The sequence below is a fragment of the Anomalospiza imberbis genome, chromosome 5, assembly GCF_031753505.1.
Source record: "Anomalospiza imberbis isolate Cuckoo-Finch-1a 21T00152 chromosome 5, ASM3175350v1, whole genome shotgun sequence".
Lineage (NCBI taxonomy): Eukaryota > Metazoa > Chordata > Aves > Passeriformes > Viduidae > Anomalospiza > Anomalospiza imberbis.
The window spans coordinates 29,136,015-29,152,653 of record NC_089685.1 but is presented as its reverse complement, the minus strand read 5'-3'; the positions used below and the strand labels follow the sequence as shown (position 1 = coordinate 29,152,653).

The following is a 16,639-nucleotide window of genomic DNA, read 5'->3' as shown; positions in this document are numbered from 1 at the left end:
CTGTGTGAAAAAAACCCTATTGAACAGGAATACATAAAATCCAAAACTGACTACTCCCTCTGAATTTCTTTACTGGCATGGTGAGTGCCAGTGTAGGGGATTCAAACATCCTCCCTGAGCTTTGTGCCCCTCCTACACGAATCTTACTGCTATCTCCTTCCCGTGCTCTTGCAACACAGTCAGCTGCTGGGCACTGAAGGCATTTTACTTGAACTAATTTCAGTATTTGTTTATCATATATTAAAGCAAGTTACAGGAAGACAACTACTGTGCTCTGCTTCTAAGGCACTCACCTATGGAGCCTACAAGTTTCATCATTCTCCTATCTTCCAACCCTTTCCTGTAGCTCCAGGAGCAGCTCATGCCATGCAATGTACATAGCAGGACACAGATGGTACTCATTCTCCTTCAAAACAAAGGCACTTTTGTTACAGACATCAGTAGAGGTTTAAACTAGAAGCCCTTTTGGCCTTAAAAAAAAACCAAAAGAAAGGAATGAAGTTGAGCAGTGCAAGGTATATCCCAGTAAGCATCAACTATTTGATGAGCACTGATGGAAGCAACCAAAATACTGAGGGTGTCAGGTGCCCCAAACACCTTCTCTTTCAGTGTATCTTTCAGTCCTAGCATGTGTTATCAACAGAGGACAGGCTCTGGTGGAGGATGTTTGAGCTCTGCCAAACTCATTAATATTCACAGTAAGGTGATATCTAATAGCCCTCAATATGCAGGCAGTTGGACTGGATAAGGGGTAAATAACATCTTCCCAGAAAAAGCTCGGTGGACTGAGAAGCAGGCTTGCTCCTAGGAGTGGGTGAAGGGAGGGCTTTTACCTCAATTGGTGGCTGCAGGTAGTGAGAACTCTGTGACTGGACACTCATACCCACATAAATGCCACCTACACACAAGACAGGAAACTGGATACACACTATTCTCTTCTAACATTTTATTATTAAAAATTCAACCTGACAATCAATCTCTGTGTGTCTTTATTTACCTGGGAAAGACTTTTATCAGTGTAAATCGGATTTGGATCCATTCTGCCTTTCAAACCATCTATTTGACTATGATGCATAAACAAGGAAAGAACAGGCGCAAGAGAAGCTAAATGTAAAGTACATTGTCAGTAATGACATAGTATTATTACAGAGATGAAAACTGCTTGTTGGGTTAAAAGATTATCAAATAATCAGAATAAAAGCAATTTTAAGGTCTCATTACACATACGTGAAATCACAGTTTAAGTAGTCACAAAAAATAGCTGCAGAGCAATAACTCTCCTGGTTCACATGAATTTTCCTAAATAATAAAGGCAAACCAATTCTTTGTCGACTTATGAAATACGTGTTTTGCAGAATAAACTGCTAGGAAGACTTTTGTTTAAAACACGCACTGTACTGAATCCCTGAGTTAGTCTTGTTTTGATCTTTATAGCACAAGACAGAGGGGAGCCAAACAAGTTTCCTGTTGGACAGAGGAAGGTACAAGACAGAAAATCAATCCATTGTATGGTAAATTGCCTCAAACATAGCTTAGAATTGACAAAGCATTAATATAGAGAGTTAACTTTTACCTTAAGACTCTGGATCTTAATGAGAGGCATCAATTATCCTCTCATCAATTACCAGGGTAGTTTCCCTGTAATCTAAGGATTTGAGCAAGTCAATCTGATTTTTTCATACCTACCTCAATAAATATTCATTTCTTTTTCGTGGTATATTATATAATTTTCTCATTGGAAGTAAAGAACAACCAAACTGATAAGAATCAGCTTCAATTAAAACCACTGACAGTTAATATGGTATAAGATCTTAAAAATCATGAATTTAATACACTCTAGTGCAACCATTTATTTAAGTCAGCACAGTGAGTTCCAATTAACATTTTTAAAGCATACTTTCTGCACTAGTCAGAGAAACAGAATAACTATTGGTAGGATGACAGAAATTCAATATCAATATTTAATGTTTGCAAGCCTACTGGAAATTCAAATGTTCTACAGGATATACTTAGTGATGCTGTAAAGTGCAGACACACATTTTTCAATGACACTGGAAAAAACAAGTCCAAAAATCAGGAATAGGCTCAACCATAAGCAGCCTGAAAAGGAAAAAAATTACTCCCTTAGGACGGAAATCACTTTGTCTTTGCCTTGAGCATGCATTCAAGTCACCAATAAACCAAAGACCAATAACTGGCTCAGCTGTTACCTATACTGTCATCTCCCTGAATAAAACAGAGACAAAAGAGAAGAGTTGAGTCATGGTGCAGCTGCAACACCCAGCATGAAACTAATCCCAGCTGAACTGCACGACTGATAATAGTTACCAGCACACACCCAATTAGGTGGGATTAATAAATGATTCCGTCAAATAGATGGTGCAATTAAATAACAGCAGTTAACTGGTATGTGATTTATGTAGATAAAAACATTCAGACATATCAGATGTAAACTTTGCATTAATGAACCTTATACATAGCCATTTTGCATCCTGATGAAGTTTTAAGACAAGAACTCTGGAACTGTGAAAAATAATGTTATATATCCTTTGATTTTCAACATTTTGATCCAGAAAGCAAAAGCTAGTGCTCTGAATCACCAATTTTAAATTTCATCACAGATTACATGTCTCAATACACTTTTCTGTATACATTAAAAAACATATTTTGTAAAGATTGTGCATTTTCTCCATTAGCTGCGCATGTATTACTTATGCAACAGAGATTACCTTGTGATTTAGTGTGGATTATCTGGCACCAGAATGATTAATTCATAGCAGTTTAGCTATGGACAGGCTGGTGTACCTTATTCACATGAGAACCAATCCACAGTAGGTTGTTCTACTGGTTTAAATGAGGTCACAGGAGAGCTAAGACATTCTTCAAAGAAATCAATACAACAGAATCTGACTCTAAATGCAGCCTTGTGTGTTCAGAAGTTGCCATTCTCAGTAAGTCAAAGTCTGGAAGCTTTCTTTGTTAAGATTTCCAAGTGATAAATCTCACAGCTGAAATATTGCTAGTTCTGTGTGAGGGAACTGAGCAGGTTACAGAAAGTTATTACTGTTGTACTTAGTTTCCCAAACATTCAGACTAATGACCAAACAAACTCAAAAAGCAATATTTTATGTAGTGCACTGAATTCCTCCTCAGGGAAGCAACTTTTGACATATATAGCAATATCTCACCTGTCACTTATTCAGATAAATAAAGATTTTAGTATAACATATGGATACCAACTTCCTTAAAAATTATTTATCAATTAGACAAATGTGAGTAATGGATAGAAGATTTCATCATCTGAAAATGTGCAGATGGTACTGTAAATAATCACACAGTTTATAGTCAATATATTCTTTTGTGGGACTTCAATAATATTCAGTTCTGTATATTTTTGTCTCTTCATTCAAAAGCTCATTGAATGAAAGACAGAAACAGCATTTTTACAGTAATTTTGATGCATTCTACATATGACAAAAGACATGAGGGGTGACTTTAAAGCTATTGTTAATTTCAATTTGCAGTTTATGTCTGGCAAATAAATCAGGTCGTGTTGAACAGCAGATTACAAATGTTTAGCCACAGTGCCCTCTAGCTGTCTTAATTCTTATTTTACAATTTCAGTGTAGTTTTCATGGAAGCAAAAAATCTGCATGAACCACCAGTTAGAGAGGTATAGGTATTGCCAACTGTGCTCCATCTAGCCAGTTTTCCTTATCCTGATGACCCACCCACCCCACTCCCAAAAAAGCCTTTCTCTAACATCCAATGAACAAAATGTATTTTTCTTATTGAATTTCCCAGCCTCAAAATTGTAGATCAGGAAACCAGTATGAAGAAAATGGAAACTGATTCGAAATTTTCATTGCGACCCAAAAAACCTCAACAGAAAGAATGGGTTTCTACCTTTCACTGCTTTTTATTTCTGTGTGCAATCCATGCTGTGTGTTTTGAATTTGAAGCACCAGAAAAGAGCAGCATGTTTGGCAAACCTGGAAAGGTGGGCTGGTAGATAAAAGAATGAAGGCCAGGCTCCCTTCTCAGATGACACCAGTCAGCTGCAAACAGGTAAGAGGCAGTTTATCATATATTTTTCTAATCCAGCTGGTTTAGGAACTGGGTCACTTTTCAAAGGCTGTGTCTTCTAGAAACACTCTCTGATGGACATTTAATATTCTCTTCCTTCTTCCTTCTTGAGACTACTCTTTGCCCACTTCAGACATCTTAAATCATACTAAAACCTGATTCATCTAAAACCTGGTATACTCACTGTCTTAAATACCCCTTCACAACTTTATTCTCTGTAACAAGATGCACTCAGCTTATTTCTAAACCTTTAATGGACAAGATGACTTACATACAGGAATTTTTTAACCATGGTCACTTTTGTTTCAAAAAAACAACAGGAAATTGCAGACCTTCACAAAATAAGGATCTATTTAAACGATTTTGCAATGAATCATCTTCAGCAGTATGCTGCCAGTCCCTCTGTAATCCTGAAGTCTGACACAGCAAAGTTTTTTCCTTGGCTCTCTTTTTCCAGGCGAGAAAGAAGGGGTGAAATTGGAAAACTTAGGTTAAGCATAACAGAGGTCCTAAAAACATTTCCAATTTCTACCCCAGCCTACTGTAATTTTAATGTATAAGTCCTGAGAATAACTGTGTGGTAAACAATTTTTTAATAGCCATTTTCACTCTGTTCTCATTTTAAATGAAAAACAGCTGGAACTAGTAATACCAGATGAGAACATTCAATTCTTTGTAATGTTCAGAGCTACAGAATTCAAGACACTGTGTGCACTCTGCACATTTAATGCTTATGTTGCATTTATGGAGCTGCAACATAAGGCAAAACAAATCTATGAGAACCTGGATCATAACATCCACTGTGTGGAAATACCCTGGGGTAAGCCCTGTCTCCTGGACACAGATGCTTTCAGCAATAGATTAAAAACAAGGTTTTCCTCAAGCCTACCAATATGAGAACCGAGCATTTACTCTACAGTTCTTTGTGGAGGAAGACAGTTCTTACTTGAAAAAGTCCAAAACTGAAATATCTAAAAAGATCCGTGTTTCTGAGTCACAAGAACTGATCATAGGTGGATGGCTTGTGAAGGTGTTATGCTCCAGCTTATAGAATTTTGTTGTCCCCATACTGGCAGGGGTCTTTTTCTTCATTTTTCCTATCCTGGTTCCATTCACCTTATTTATGCACATATGGAAATTGTTTCAGTGTGGAATGCTTGTAGTAGGTAAATGTTGTGAGAAAACCATTCTGAAAAAGACTAGAAAATATTTTTGTGACCCCAAGTGCTACATGATGCTACATATGACCAGAGGTTAAGAAGAGTATTTTCAGCCCTGGAAAATTTCAGGCTTTTGCGATATGTTTCAGAAGTCTCTAATCTGGCATTTCTTTGTTGTTTTTGTTTAGTCCCAAGCCAGTTTTGCAAGCCTCAGTACTAAGCCCAGGAAGCACAGCACACTCATAGCTGGTGTCAAAGTCACAACTGCAGGTCTCTGCCTCAGCTGTCACACTGCTCCAGGGTGGACTTGTCACCCAGGCAGTACCCACAGGACCAGCCTTCACTCCTCTAGGACAAAAACAAAAGCCCTCTGGAAGGTCCCTCACTGTACTTCATACAGAGCAAGGTGTCATCCTCCTGCTACTGCAGAGTACTAAAGGAATATGCCCTTTCTTAGCCCCACAAGCATTTTAAGGCTAGAAAAAGATTTTTTGGAGTCTATTCTCATTCATTCATCTCTGTAGGACTAATTGTACATGTCATACGCTGCTGTTACCTAGCACTAATTTATGTTCTCAGTTACCATTATGTGTTAGATAGACTTGAGGTATTACAATGGGTAACCTGAAAGAAGCAGAACCTGTTGTGCCTCTTGACTCTACGTTTCAGAGTATGTGTCACTGAAAGTCATTTTATCACAATTTATTTTACAGGTTGATTCCATTTAGATAGGCTCTAACCATGTCATTTTCAATGTTTCATTATAATTTTTACAACCAGCAGTGCTCTCCATCACAGTCATGCTGATTCTCTTACAGTAAAAATGTCTCTAAAAATAAAATCCTATCCTATGCTTTCCTAGGTGAATAGTGGTAAGTGGCAAAACATTTCTAACCTATACTTAGAGATTTTCTGTAAGAAATCTCTGCATGGAGAATTTTGGATTAGAAAATGTTTGTATCCTAAGTTACATTAACTTTTTTGCATGCCTATATGAGTAACACTTCAGCATGCAAATTCAGAATTCTTGCACTCAGCTATTTTTAAGTTCTTTCATTCCTAAAATGGTGAATTGCATTAAAAGTTTTACATAATTTTAAAAAGGAGATTTTTTTTTTAAATAACTACAGCCAGTAATGCATTTAAGGAAAATTATATGCCTATAGAATTAAAAGAGTATCTTTACATTTTTTTCAGAAACAGCAATATATCACAATTCTTCTGAATCTACATATATATATGTGTGTGAGTGTATATATACATACACAGACACAAGTACCAATTCACAAACACTTACATACTAAAATATACTGTCCATTCCTTCTTTCACAGACTATTACTACAGAATGGACAAGAATGGATGTAACTGCATTTTGTCTAAATAATACTGAAACTTTCACACTAATTTTAAAAATTTAACACTAAATTTAATTGAATAATGATAACATGGAGAAAGTTTTTGGCACATTAATTATAAAAAAGCTCTTAAATTTAGCAATTTTTTCTGCCATCTGGTACCACCATAAATAGTTATCTGTACATTATTCAAAATTATTTTTGAATTTTTGAATTTCAGACTGCTTGTTAACTTTTGTACAGTAAGTATTCAATGTTTTATTGAAAATATCTGCTTCAATTTGCTGTGACTGGTGATTTGGCTACTTATTTGAATGTGAAGTTCCTTTGGGTGCTGAAACTACAGAATAAGAAGTTCTGGCACAAAAAAAAAAAAAAAAAAAAAAAAAAAGAGTAATTCCTGCCTGAAAACTTTGTACACTGTTACTACACAGCAAATAAAATTATTTACTTCAAAACCTATAGATAAATGTAGTACGGAAATGCTTAAAATGTGTAATGCTGTGAAAAACACTGAAATCTTGGATCATCTAGTGCATATTCTGACTAAAGAACTCAAGATTTGGCACAAAGACTCACAGAGAGAAAAAAACAGCAATCTGAGTAATCAACTGGAAAAAAATAAATAAAGTGAGAATGCCTTTAAGGTCCTGAGTACTTTTGTAGATTAAAATTTCTTTATCAAATCTTGAAAATTTCTCCTCCCCCCCACAAATTTACTATCTTTTTTCCTATTGGGGGCCTAGTATGAAGGTTTCTCCATACTATGAGTATTGCTAAGAGAAGACTATGGATTCAAGTCCAATTCCACAGTGAAAATGCTAGTTTCATTTTAGATTAACTTAGGTAAATTTCAGATAAAATAATCCAAGTAGCAGGAATGAGATATCTTCATTTGTTCCCTTTACTATCTGGTAACTATTTCCAATCTGTCCATGTCATTCGTGGAGATTAAAACACTTGGATATTTTTAACCTTTTTTTTCCTCACTGGAATATACCTGAAGGTTTTCTAGAAACTCAAAAACTGTTCATAGTTTCCCTTTTACAAACAAAATGTTAGAATTCATAAGCCTGTGTGAAAAAAAAAACCAAAAAACCAGAAGACTGTAATAAAAAAACTCCATATTTTCTAGTTTGGAAAAAGGTACTCCATTTTTGATTGGCATCAAACATTTATAACTTCTTATGTACCAACACATTTTTTAGCCTGATTTGTAGAGGTATGAACATATTAATGAAGAGGTGTCACCTAAAAGTGATATTCTGTTTTAAAAAAAACTGCATTAACCATGCAGGTTGATCACTAAAGCACTGTTTCATTTACAGCACACTTAGAGATTCTCTTTAAGAAGACCTAGAAAACAGGCAATTGCTGAAAAGTACAGGTAAATATTTTTTAAATTGACTACTTATTTTTGTTACAGTTGTGTTTTTAGGGTGATTGATGGTTTCACCATCAGATAAAGCAATAAGGAGACATGCATTATCACTTGCTAAATCCAGACATTTCTATAAAAATGTCTGTGCAGTGATTTTTCAAGATGACAATAAAATAGGTCATTCAAATGCATGCATTTTTGGGAGGGACTGCAATCTTAAATGTTTTAAATAAGCTCAAGTCATATTTTCTCAGAAAGTAAACCCGTTTTTCTATTTTCTTCCATTATCCCTTGTACTACTAAACAGTGAAGAAAACAGAAACTTCAGATTGTCCTCTCTAGCAAAAGCAGGTTAACTTCTAGCATTAGGGCCCTAATCAGGCAAGAATTAGCTCAAATGCTCAATTTAATTCACACAAGCAGTCACCTCCAAACACAAGGCAGCTGATGTGCCCAGGACTGTCAGAAGGGCAGAGCCCATCATCCTGTGTTACCCATGGGAGCTGAAAGCACCACGTGGGCCAAATCTGTCTGAATCGCATCAGCTGCTGCCGCTGCTGCCAGGGGAGACCAAACGCCTGCAGAATCCCTTCCTGCACTTTCCAATTCTTTCTCTTCCCTGCCATGGCTTTCATGTTCAGCAGCCTTGATCAAAACTGCAGCCTCCCCTCCATCAGCCTAACAGGGCTGGGAAACAGGCTGCCTCCCCATCTGCTGCTGCCACCTACCTCGCTGCTGGCAGGCATGCTGGGGACAGGTGGGCTCTTCTCCCCAGTTCTGCTCTGCTGACAAAAAAGAGAATACAGCAGCAGTACCTAGAGCAAGCAAATGTCTCACTAGGGTGGCAGCTGGGCTACAGAATTTTCTATTCCAGGTGCTTGGTATCTTCAGGGTTTTCAGCCAAAATGATGAAGGATAAAAAGTGTCAAGAAGTCTTCTTAAAAACTGATTTTTATGTAAGTTTTCATTATTAAATTTGTATTTTTAAAACACTGTTTATCTCAATATCCTCCTGTAAGCTAAAAGCAAACAATACATTAATGGACCACCTCTTCAGCTAATGGAAATTGGCAGTAGGTCCTCTCAGAAGAAAAACCTCAATTTTAGGTTTTTTTCTGGCAAAGGAAAAACCTCTTAGAAGTGCAGATTGCAGATTGCAGTTTTACAGATTTTCTAGTTCAAGGTGAGATGACATAAAGACCTGACATCCTATACAAGAATAAACTATGTTTTACTCAGACCATTCCGAAAGGTCTATTCCCTAACAGGCCTCAGGAGGTGTCTTTGGACCTTCTACACAGAGATATTACCCACAGACATGTGGCCCCACCTCATGAGCAAACGCAGGGCAACCCACTAATAGTTCCCCAGACTGTTTTTCTCTTTGGAACTCAATAATCTGGATTAGAGAAAAGTATTTTTCAGTCTTCAGGGGACCCAACTCGTGTGTGTCATGGGCAAAGAAAATGAGAAATGAACATAGCAGCAATGCTGTAGTTCCTGAAATGGGAAAAGAGCTGCTGGAGCAGAGCATTTTCACATAATCCTCCTGGACAATGCCACAGCAGCAAGGTTAGTGTGGTTAAGGGAAAACACTCTCAGTATCTACATGTCAGCTCAATACAGAGGGGTATGAAATAAGAAAATTTGTAATAGTGCCATCAATTAACTTTTGCATAAGGTTTAACAGCACCAGGCTGTGATCAATTTCCCTAGTCATTTATCCCTGGCACTGGAAAGGATATTTATCTGAAAGGAGGAAAGAGCAATCAGTCTATAAAGCCCTAAGACATTCCCACAGCCACATCAGTCACACCATGGCAACACCACAGGACAGCTAGGACACAGCCACAGGGCTACTTGTCCCTCTGTCTTGGGTTTGAGCAAAACCCCTCTGGTGCTGGACATGCCTTTGTCTCTCCCATGCTTCTCCCATGGCAGCCTCCAGCATCCTTTGTACTTGCTGCTCATAGCTAACAGGTCTGGCTGTGCTCAGCACTTGCAGTTCTTCCCTCTGGCATCTCTTATCAGTGACAACCTTCTTGGAACCAGTGTCATTGATTTTGAGCAATAGGAAGAAAGCTCTTAGAGGAAGGGGGTTTACAACAGTGCTAAAACTATAATTCTCACCTAAACATCTACAAGTACCTGAGACTAATTCAGTCAGCCCACATGACAAGTACTTTACTCCCAAGCTGTGTCTTATGCCTGTATTTTGACAAAGAACTCCTTCCAAAACTGGTATGTATCACTTAAGATTCTATGGTTTGGCCTTTGCCTGTAAACTATCTAAAAGAGTTTACAGGAAAATAATTTGGCTTTGATTTTTTTTTTCTCACTGTTTGGTGTTCTCTACAAATTCCTATTAATTTCAGTCATTCTATCCAAGTGATTAACATTGTTCTCACCCTGACTGACCTGCATTATGAGAGAGCCAATTATGCCACAGGAGTTTGGCAGCCTTTGATACTAACAACCAGCAGGTTGTCCTGGGACAGCTCTATGGATAAGAGAACTCTTTGGTGTCCTGGGACACCATCCTCCCTGGGATCTTTGATGATTCTATGACAACTGTTTTGTGATGTGCAAGACCTCCTTTGCCCTTTCTCTGCAGAGGGTGTGGTTTGGAGGATGAGTTTCTTGGTCGTTAAAAGGTTTGGGTTTTCAGAATCATCATCTTGTAATTACACTTTAATTAAGCATTTTCTATTCTTTGTCATTTCCTGGCTTAGAAGAAGGAAAAGTTTGATGAAGTCTGCTTCACAGAAGACAGAAGCAATATGGTAGATTTAGCACATGGAGAAGTACTTTTTGACCAGGTGGGAGTAAGTTTAGCTATAAAGGTTGAAACACCATGAACTAGCTTGGAATTTTCAATTACTTTGATTTTCAAGTACTAATCCTGGCTCAAGACACTTTCCAATCACAGTGACTTTGAAAACACAGTTTTTATTGCTGCTGTGATCTCACTAGACACCTGTGTCTTAGGATCCCAGCTGGGAGGACAATCTGCAATAAAAAGGCTAACTTGTAAACCTCTTACAGACTGCATTCTTAGAGCAAAGTTTTACATCTATAATTTGTATAACCATAATACAATAAGAAATAATAAACTTTCTGCCTTTATATACTTTTACACAATTTAAACCTGTCACAGTTTTTGCTGTTTAAAAGCTACAAATATTTTAAGGGAGTTCCTGTTTTCCATGTACATTTTGAGAAAGAATGATGGCCCCAAAGTATTAGTGTCTCAGAAGAGCACAGAGGCCTTACATATTTGGAACCTTTCCTTCCAGCAGTTCACAAAAGCTTGAACTTTCTGAAGCTCACAGTATAACACTGTAATCTTTGTCAAATATTAAGCACGGCTATGGTATGAATACGCAGCTACACCAACTATACCAGTTATACCAACATAAAGCCCACAAAGCGACAGGCCAGGTAGACACAGCTATGAAAGTATACTGGAGGCCTAATATAGATCCACTGTGGGCCTCACAGTTCTGTAGAATAGTAACCATGGTTAGGAAAACAATCCAAATCTTTGTTGTTCCTAAATCTTCTTCTAAAATTATGCTAATGATGACTAATCCTTGACTCTAGTGAGCAATCAAACAAACTAATGCACAGAATCCTGAACAACATAGCTTTAAGGCTTTGAGTAAATACACATTTCCAGGGACACAATAATCTGTATCTTGGGGAAAAAGGAAAAGAAGTAGTAACTAATCTGGGTAAGGGTAAAGTATTTAATAGAAAGCTATTATTGTGGCTTTTAAATATATAAATAGCTGTTTTCTTGTTTCAGCTTGTCAAACAAAATGCAAGCCCTCTATGCAGGCATTTGTCAGCTGCAGATTGTAATTGGGTCCAAATCCACTAAATCACTCTAACTGAAATTAATTAAAGTTGCGTTGTTATTCCTAAGGAACTTCTGCAAGTAATGTAAAATGTATTGAAATGTCACACTTTTTCTGCAAAAGAAATGAGCAGTAAGAGAAGATAAAACTACCCCAAAAATATGTGCCCTCTCCTAGTGCTTAATAAGAATAACCAAAACCTTTTCAGCACAGGTAATAAATTCACACCAAACCCTCTCCTGACACATGCAACACTCAAAGAAGACAATCCCAACAATTTGTATTATTGCTACAGTGATGTGGCAATTTGCAGCTAAAGAGGAAATGGGTTTGTGTCTGTTATTTCAATAACACTTTACAGTTTTGAATAATGATGCACCTGAGCATCCTTTGGACAATTGAAAATCTCTTCATCTAGGACAAGACAACTGACATTTGTGACACAAGCAGCCACAGCTTTGATTTTTGGACTTCATATGAAAGGTACATCACTGTGTTGTAATGTTAAACATCAAAGCATTATTTACTGATGCAGGCTATCAAAGGAGAAAATGGGTTTCCTTTTGGCGATATATTCTCTACTTAAAGCAATGCAGCTGGGACAACTTCAATGTGAGTAGGTACAGACTTGGGATACCTCAGTATGTCAAGGCTACAAAAGTCACATATAAATGACAAAAATACGGGACAGTCCCTGGACATTTCCAGACCTGACATTCCTTTAGAGAAAGAAATAATAAACAAAGGGCTCTGAATTTGCTTGTGGCATAGAAAAACCCAGGAAAAAAGTTTGATAGCGAGGACCCCGTATACTTTCAGAGGATTTAGCTTCTTAAACTGCGCCCTTTGCTGCCACCACGTGGCCTTGCCGCAAGACACTTTTTGATGCAGAAAAAGAAAAGTCTCCTCCTTTAATTTATGTCTCAAATACAGCCTTTTATTTAAAAAGCCATGTTGCTTATCTTGCTTAATTTCAAGAATCTAAATGACCTTACATAATAAATGAACACCCAAGTCCCTCACTTTTTTTTTAAAAAAGTATTCAATGGTATTTTGATAACAGATATAGTCACCAGATATTCAGTTCTGACTACAAGAACAGTGACCTTACACATAGTGGATCAGTGCCCTACACTGTGAAGTACCTAAAAGGAAACATCACTGAAAAAAAAAAAATAGTGACTTTAAATTTAAAAAGACACATTCCAATCAGTCACAAAATTTTTATTTCAAATAGTCATGCTTTTACCCAGCAGACAGCTGTACAATGTAATTCAAGTATCATCAACTTGTTAATATATAAGAATCGTTAACATTGGAAAATACCTCCATGCTCATCAAATCCAACTGTTTACTGAGAACCAGTGTATTTACCACTAAATCATATCCCCAAGAGCCACACATCTTTTGAACACTTCCAGAGACTGTGAATCCACACTTCCCTGGACTGTCTGCTCCTATGCTCAATGACCCTTTCTGTGAAGTATTTTTTCCCAATATCCAATACACACCACCCTGGCAAAATGTGAGGCCATTCCTTCTCATCCTGGGAGATGAGATGGACCCCACCTTGCTACAGCTTCCTTTCAGGTCATTGTAGTTGGTGACAGGGTCTCCCCTAAGCCTCCTTTTTTTTTCCATGCTAAACAACCCCAGCAACCTGAGCCACTTCTCTTATGACTCGCTCTCTAGACCCTTCACCAGCCTCATTGCCCTTCTCTGGCCATGCCCCAGCACCTCAATATCTGTCTTGTAGTGAGGGGCCCAGAAATGAACACAATATTCAGCTTGTACTCTTCACTGAAAATTCAAGTTCCCTCCTGCTACATTTTTAAGGGATATATTCACACTTTTTTTAGGTTTGCTGTAGTAAGACACATGTGAAGTGTCTTTAAAAAATACTTTTTAAAAAAAACCCCAAATTTTGGCAACTGTAAAATGTACCTTTTTTAGATATGGTTATATGAAAGAGCTTTCAATCACAGGTTTCTCTAGCCCTCAAAAGGGCGTTTGCTGTAGTCATCCATGCTGGCATAATGCAGGATGTATGACTTTCCTACTTTTGTGCCAGAAAGGGATTTTCATTGATGAGACCAAACATCTGATATAAAGAAACTTGTCAGAATCCATCTGGTGCTAGCACCCAGGGAAAGGTGATCCAGAGACATTGCAAGGAGAAAACAAAACAAAACAAAACAAAAAAAAAACAAAAAAAAACCAAACAAAAAAAAAGGCAGAAAAAAAGAATGTTTTTCACTTAGTCTCGTAGACAGGAAGGCTTTCATAGCCCTTGTATTGAACGACGTGTAATCTGGGATGCCTGTGTTTCCTAGGCACCCACAGGCTCAAAGGTCAGTTTCTCTCCACAAACACCATAACCTCCATGCAGGTAAACTCTGACCTTCATCCTGGAAACCAGTCTCTCTTGGTGACAATCATTTCAGCAAGGCACTGTGGTAAAAGACATAGACAGAACTGTTCTTTTGCACAGAAGTACAAACCATGAAGCAAATAGCTTTCATAAGGATTACATTTACTCAGGAAAAAATAATGCACTCCTTGAAACACTTCATCAGAGCAACTTCATCATGGAGCAGTTGGCTTTGATGATGTTTGTTGTAGAAACCCTGTTTTCAAAAGTACTACACATTTTTCTACCCCAACTTTGAGAGAACTGATCCAAGAGCTCTGTTTTACTGATTATTTAAGTTCTGTTGTTTGAGACTGAAACTGTTTGTTCTGTATGCTTTCTTGCTGGAATGGAGAGCCAACGTGTCTATAATGAGCCCTCAGCCCACTTTGAAAAAAGCCATGCAATTCCATGGGCACATTATGGTGAACCTCCTAAAAGAATCACAACACATCCAGAGCTGGGGCATAAGCTCCAGGAAAGGAGAGGCATCACCCCACAGAAAGCAAGAGGGCATATTGTCTGACACAGCTACGTTAGTACTAGGCTGTGCCTATTTCCATGGACGTGGATGCTGATGGCCACGCAATCTCTTCAGTGCAGCTCACGGAAGCTTGTAACAGATACAGGAAGCAGGAATGTGGACGGACAAATGAAATCTGATTTCCAGACATGAGTCAGGCTTTCAAGATTCTTAATGCTTTGCTAACAGCTAGCTGGTTTTAGTTTATGGAACATTAGAAAGACCAAATATAAATCTTAACATGATACCAATAAGAGTATGACTACGTAAATAGGGAAGCCAGAAACCTGCAATGCTCCCAGCCTCCCCATCCTAATTAGCCCACCTGTTATTGAGTATTCATATTTACCACATCATTACTGTGATCGTTTCATAAAACAGTCGATGACTCTGCTGCTTTACCTGCCTGCCTCAAACCAATACATTTAGTCTTCATGTCACAACCTCATGATCATCCCAGCTGGTCTGTGCTTACGCTCATTCAGTGACAGGCAGTCTGCCTCCTACTCACCTTTTGCTTTATGTCACTTTGTTTACAGGACTTTGAACACTGCACATTTTTGTTGACATGCTTAAGATCTGTAACACACCACACCACAGCCCATTAAATAACTCATCATCAGTCTGTTGGTATGGCTCTGATATTCTGCTAGGAACAAGGAATTTAATTATTTGCATTGTTCTTCAATTCATAAATACTTTGGATTTCTTATTCCTTGCTGGGAAGTCCTTAGATGCTATCTTGCCTTTCATAAACAACATTGCTGTGGGTTTTTTTGTCCAATGAACTAATTTTGTACATACTAGATGACTAATAATATAGGTTTTCTCAGGAAAATCAACACACGAAAGTGGCGTTAATTTTGAGATAATAGGAGAAAGCAAGGGTTTAGACAGAAAATTAATCCATATATAATAGATGGCTGTTCATCCCTCAGTCAAATACAATTTTGCTCTGTCAGAGCACCTTATGGGGAAAAAAATTAAGAATATTCTAAACAAACTGGATCAGTAAATATTGTTGTACATAACCAAAAAAACCCCATAGTCCCATTTAATATCCATGAGCTTCCTCAAATTTAGATGTTTCAATTACTTTTAACACTGAACTTCCTCCCCAGGCACAATAATAATGCTTAATCTTCTAAACAACTCAGCCCCAACTTCTAATCAAATTTGTTTGGTTATAATTAAAAAATATATATATATATATATATATATAATATTCATTACTACATGATTTCAGAGTTGCTAATATTGGTCTAGGATTCCATTTTTTATAACTAATAACTTTATCCTCTGGGCTCATTAACCAATTAAATCACTATTCTACCTAAATTCAGAAAGAGGAATAAAAAAGTTTGCAGTAAAGTATATTCTAGAGCAAAAGAGACAAAAATAAAATCTGGAACCTACCTCATATTCCCTGCCATAATGAGGAACAGGTTATAAATGTGAGAAAATATGAAGAGGAAGAGGATGGTACTGAAGAACATCGTCATCCAAGACCCATGGTCCTCTCGAAACATTTTCAGACGGAGCAACTGACCTATGTTACAAAAATTATGAGAAGGCATATTTTAGTCAGTCAGTAAATACACATAATATTTTACATCATAATAAAACCAAAATAAACTACTAAACTTATTTCTCCCTATGGTAAATTATTTTACTGTCTGTGAGGAGGGCGTACTTCGCTTCATGCAGACGAACTACCCTTCTGTAGTTCAGCATGAACAGATATTATTGCTATAAAATTACAAATTACTTGCAATGCAGAGGTGGGGGGGGGGAAATAATGCAACAATAACTTATTAATAGCAGTATTTTTAAAAGATGGTGAGAATGATCACAGGCCATAAC

At 37.4% G+C, this 16,639-nt stretch overlaps 1 protein-coding gene across 3 annotated transcripts in view; it reads right to left on the bottom strand.

The window, feature by feature from the left end:
• The window catches only part of TMEM117 (transmembrane protein 117), a 181,048-nt gene that overhangs the window by 138,525 nt on the left and 25,884 nt on the right, over positions 1-16,639 (bottom strand). For all 3 annotated transcript variants that reach the window (XM_068190043.1, XM_068190042.1, XM_068190044.1), the window contains exon 3: positions 16,193-16,325. In XM_068190043.1, coding sequence (XP_068046144.1) covers positions 16,193-16,325 — 133 coding nt within the window. The remainder of the gene's footprint in view (positions 1-16,192; positions 16,326-16,639) is intronic.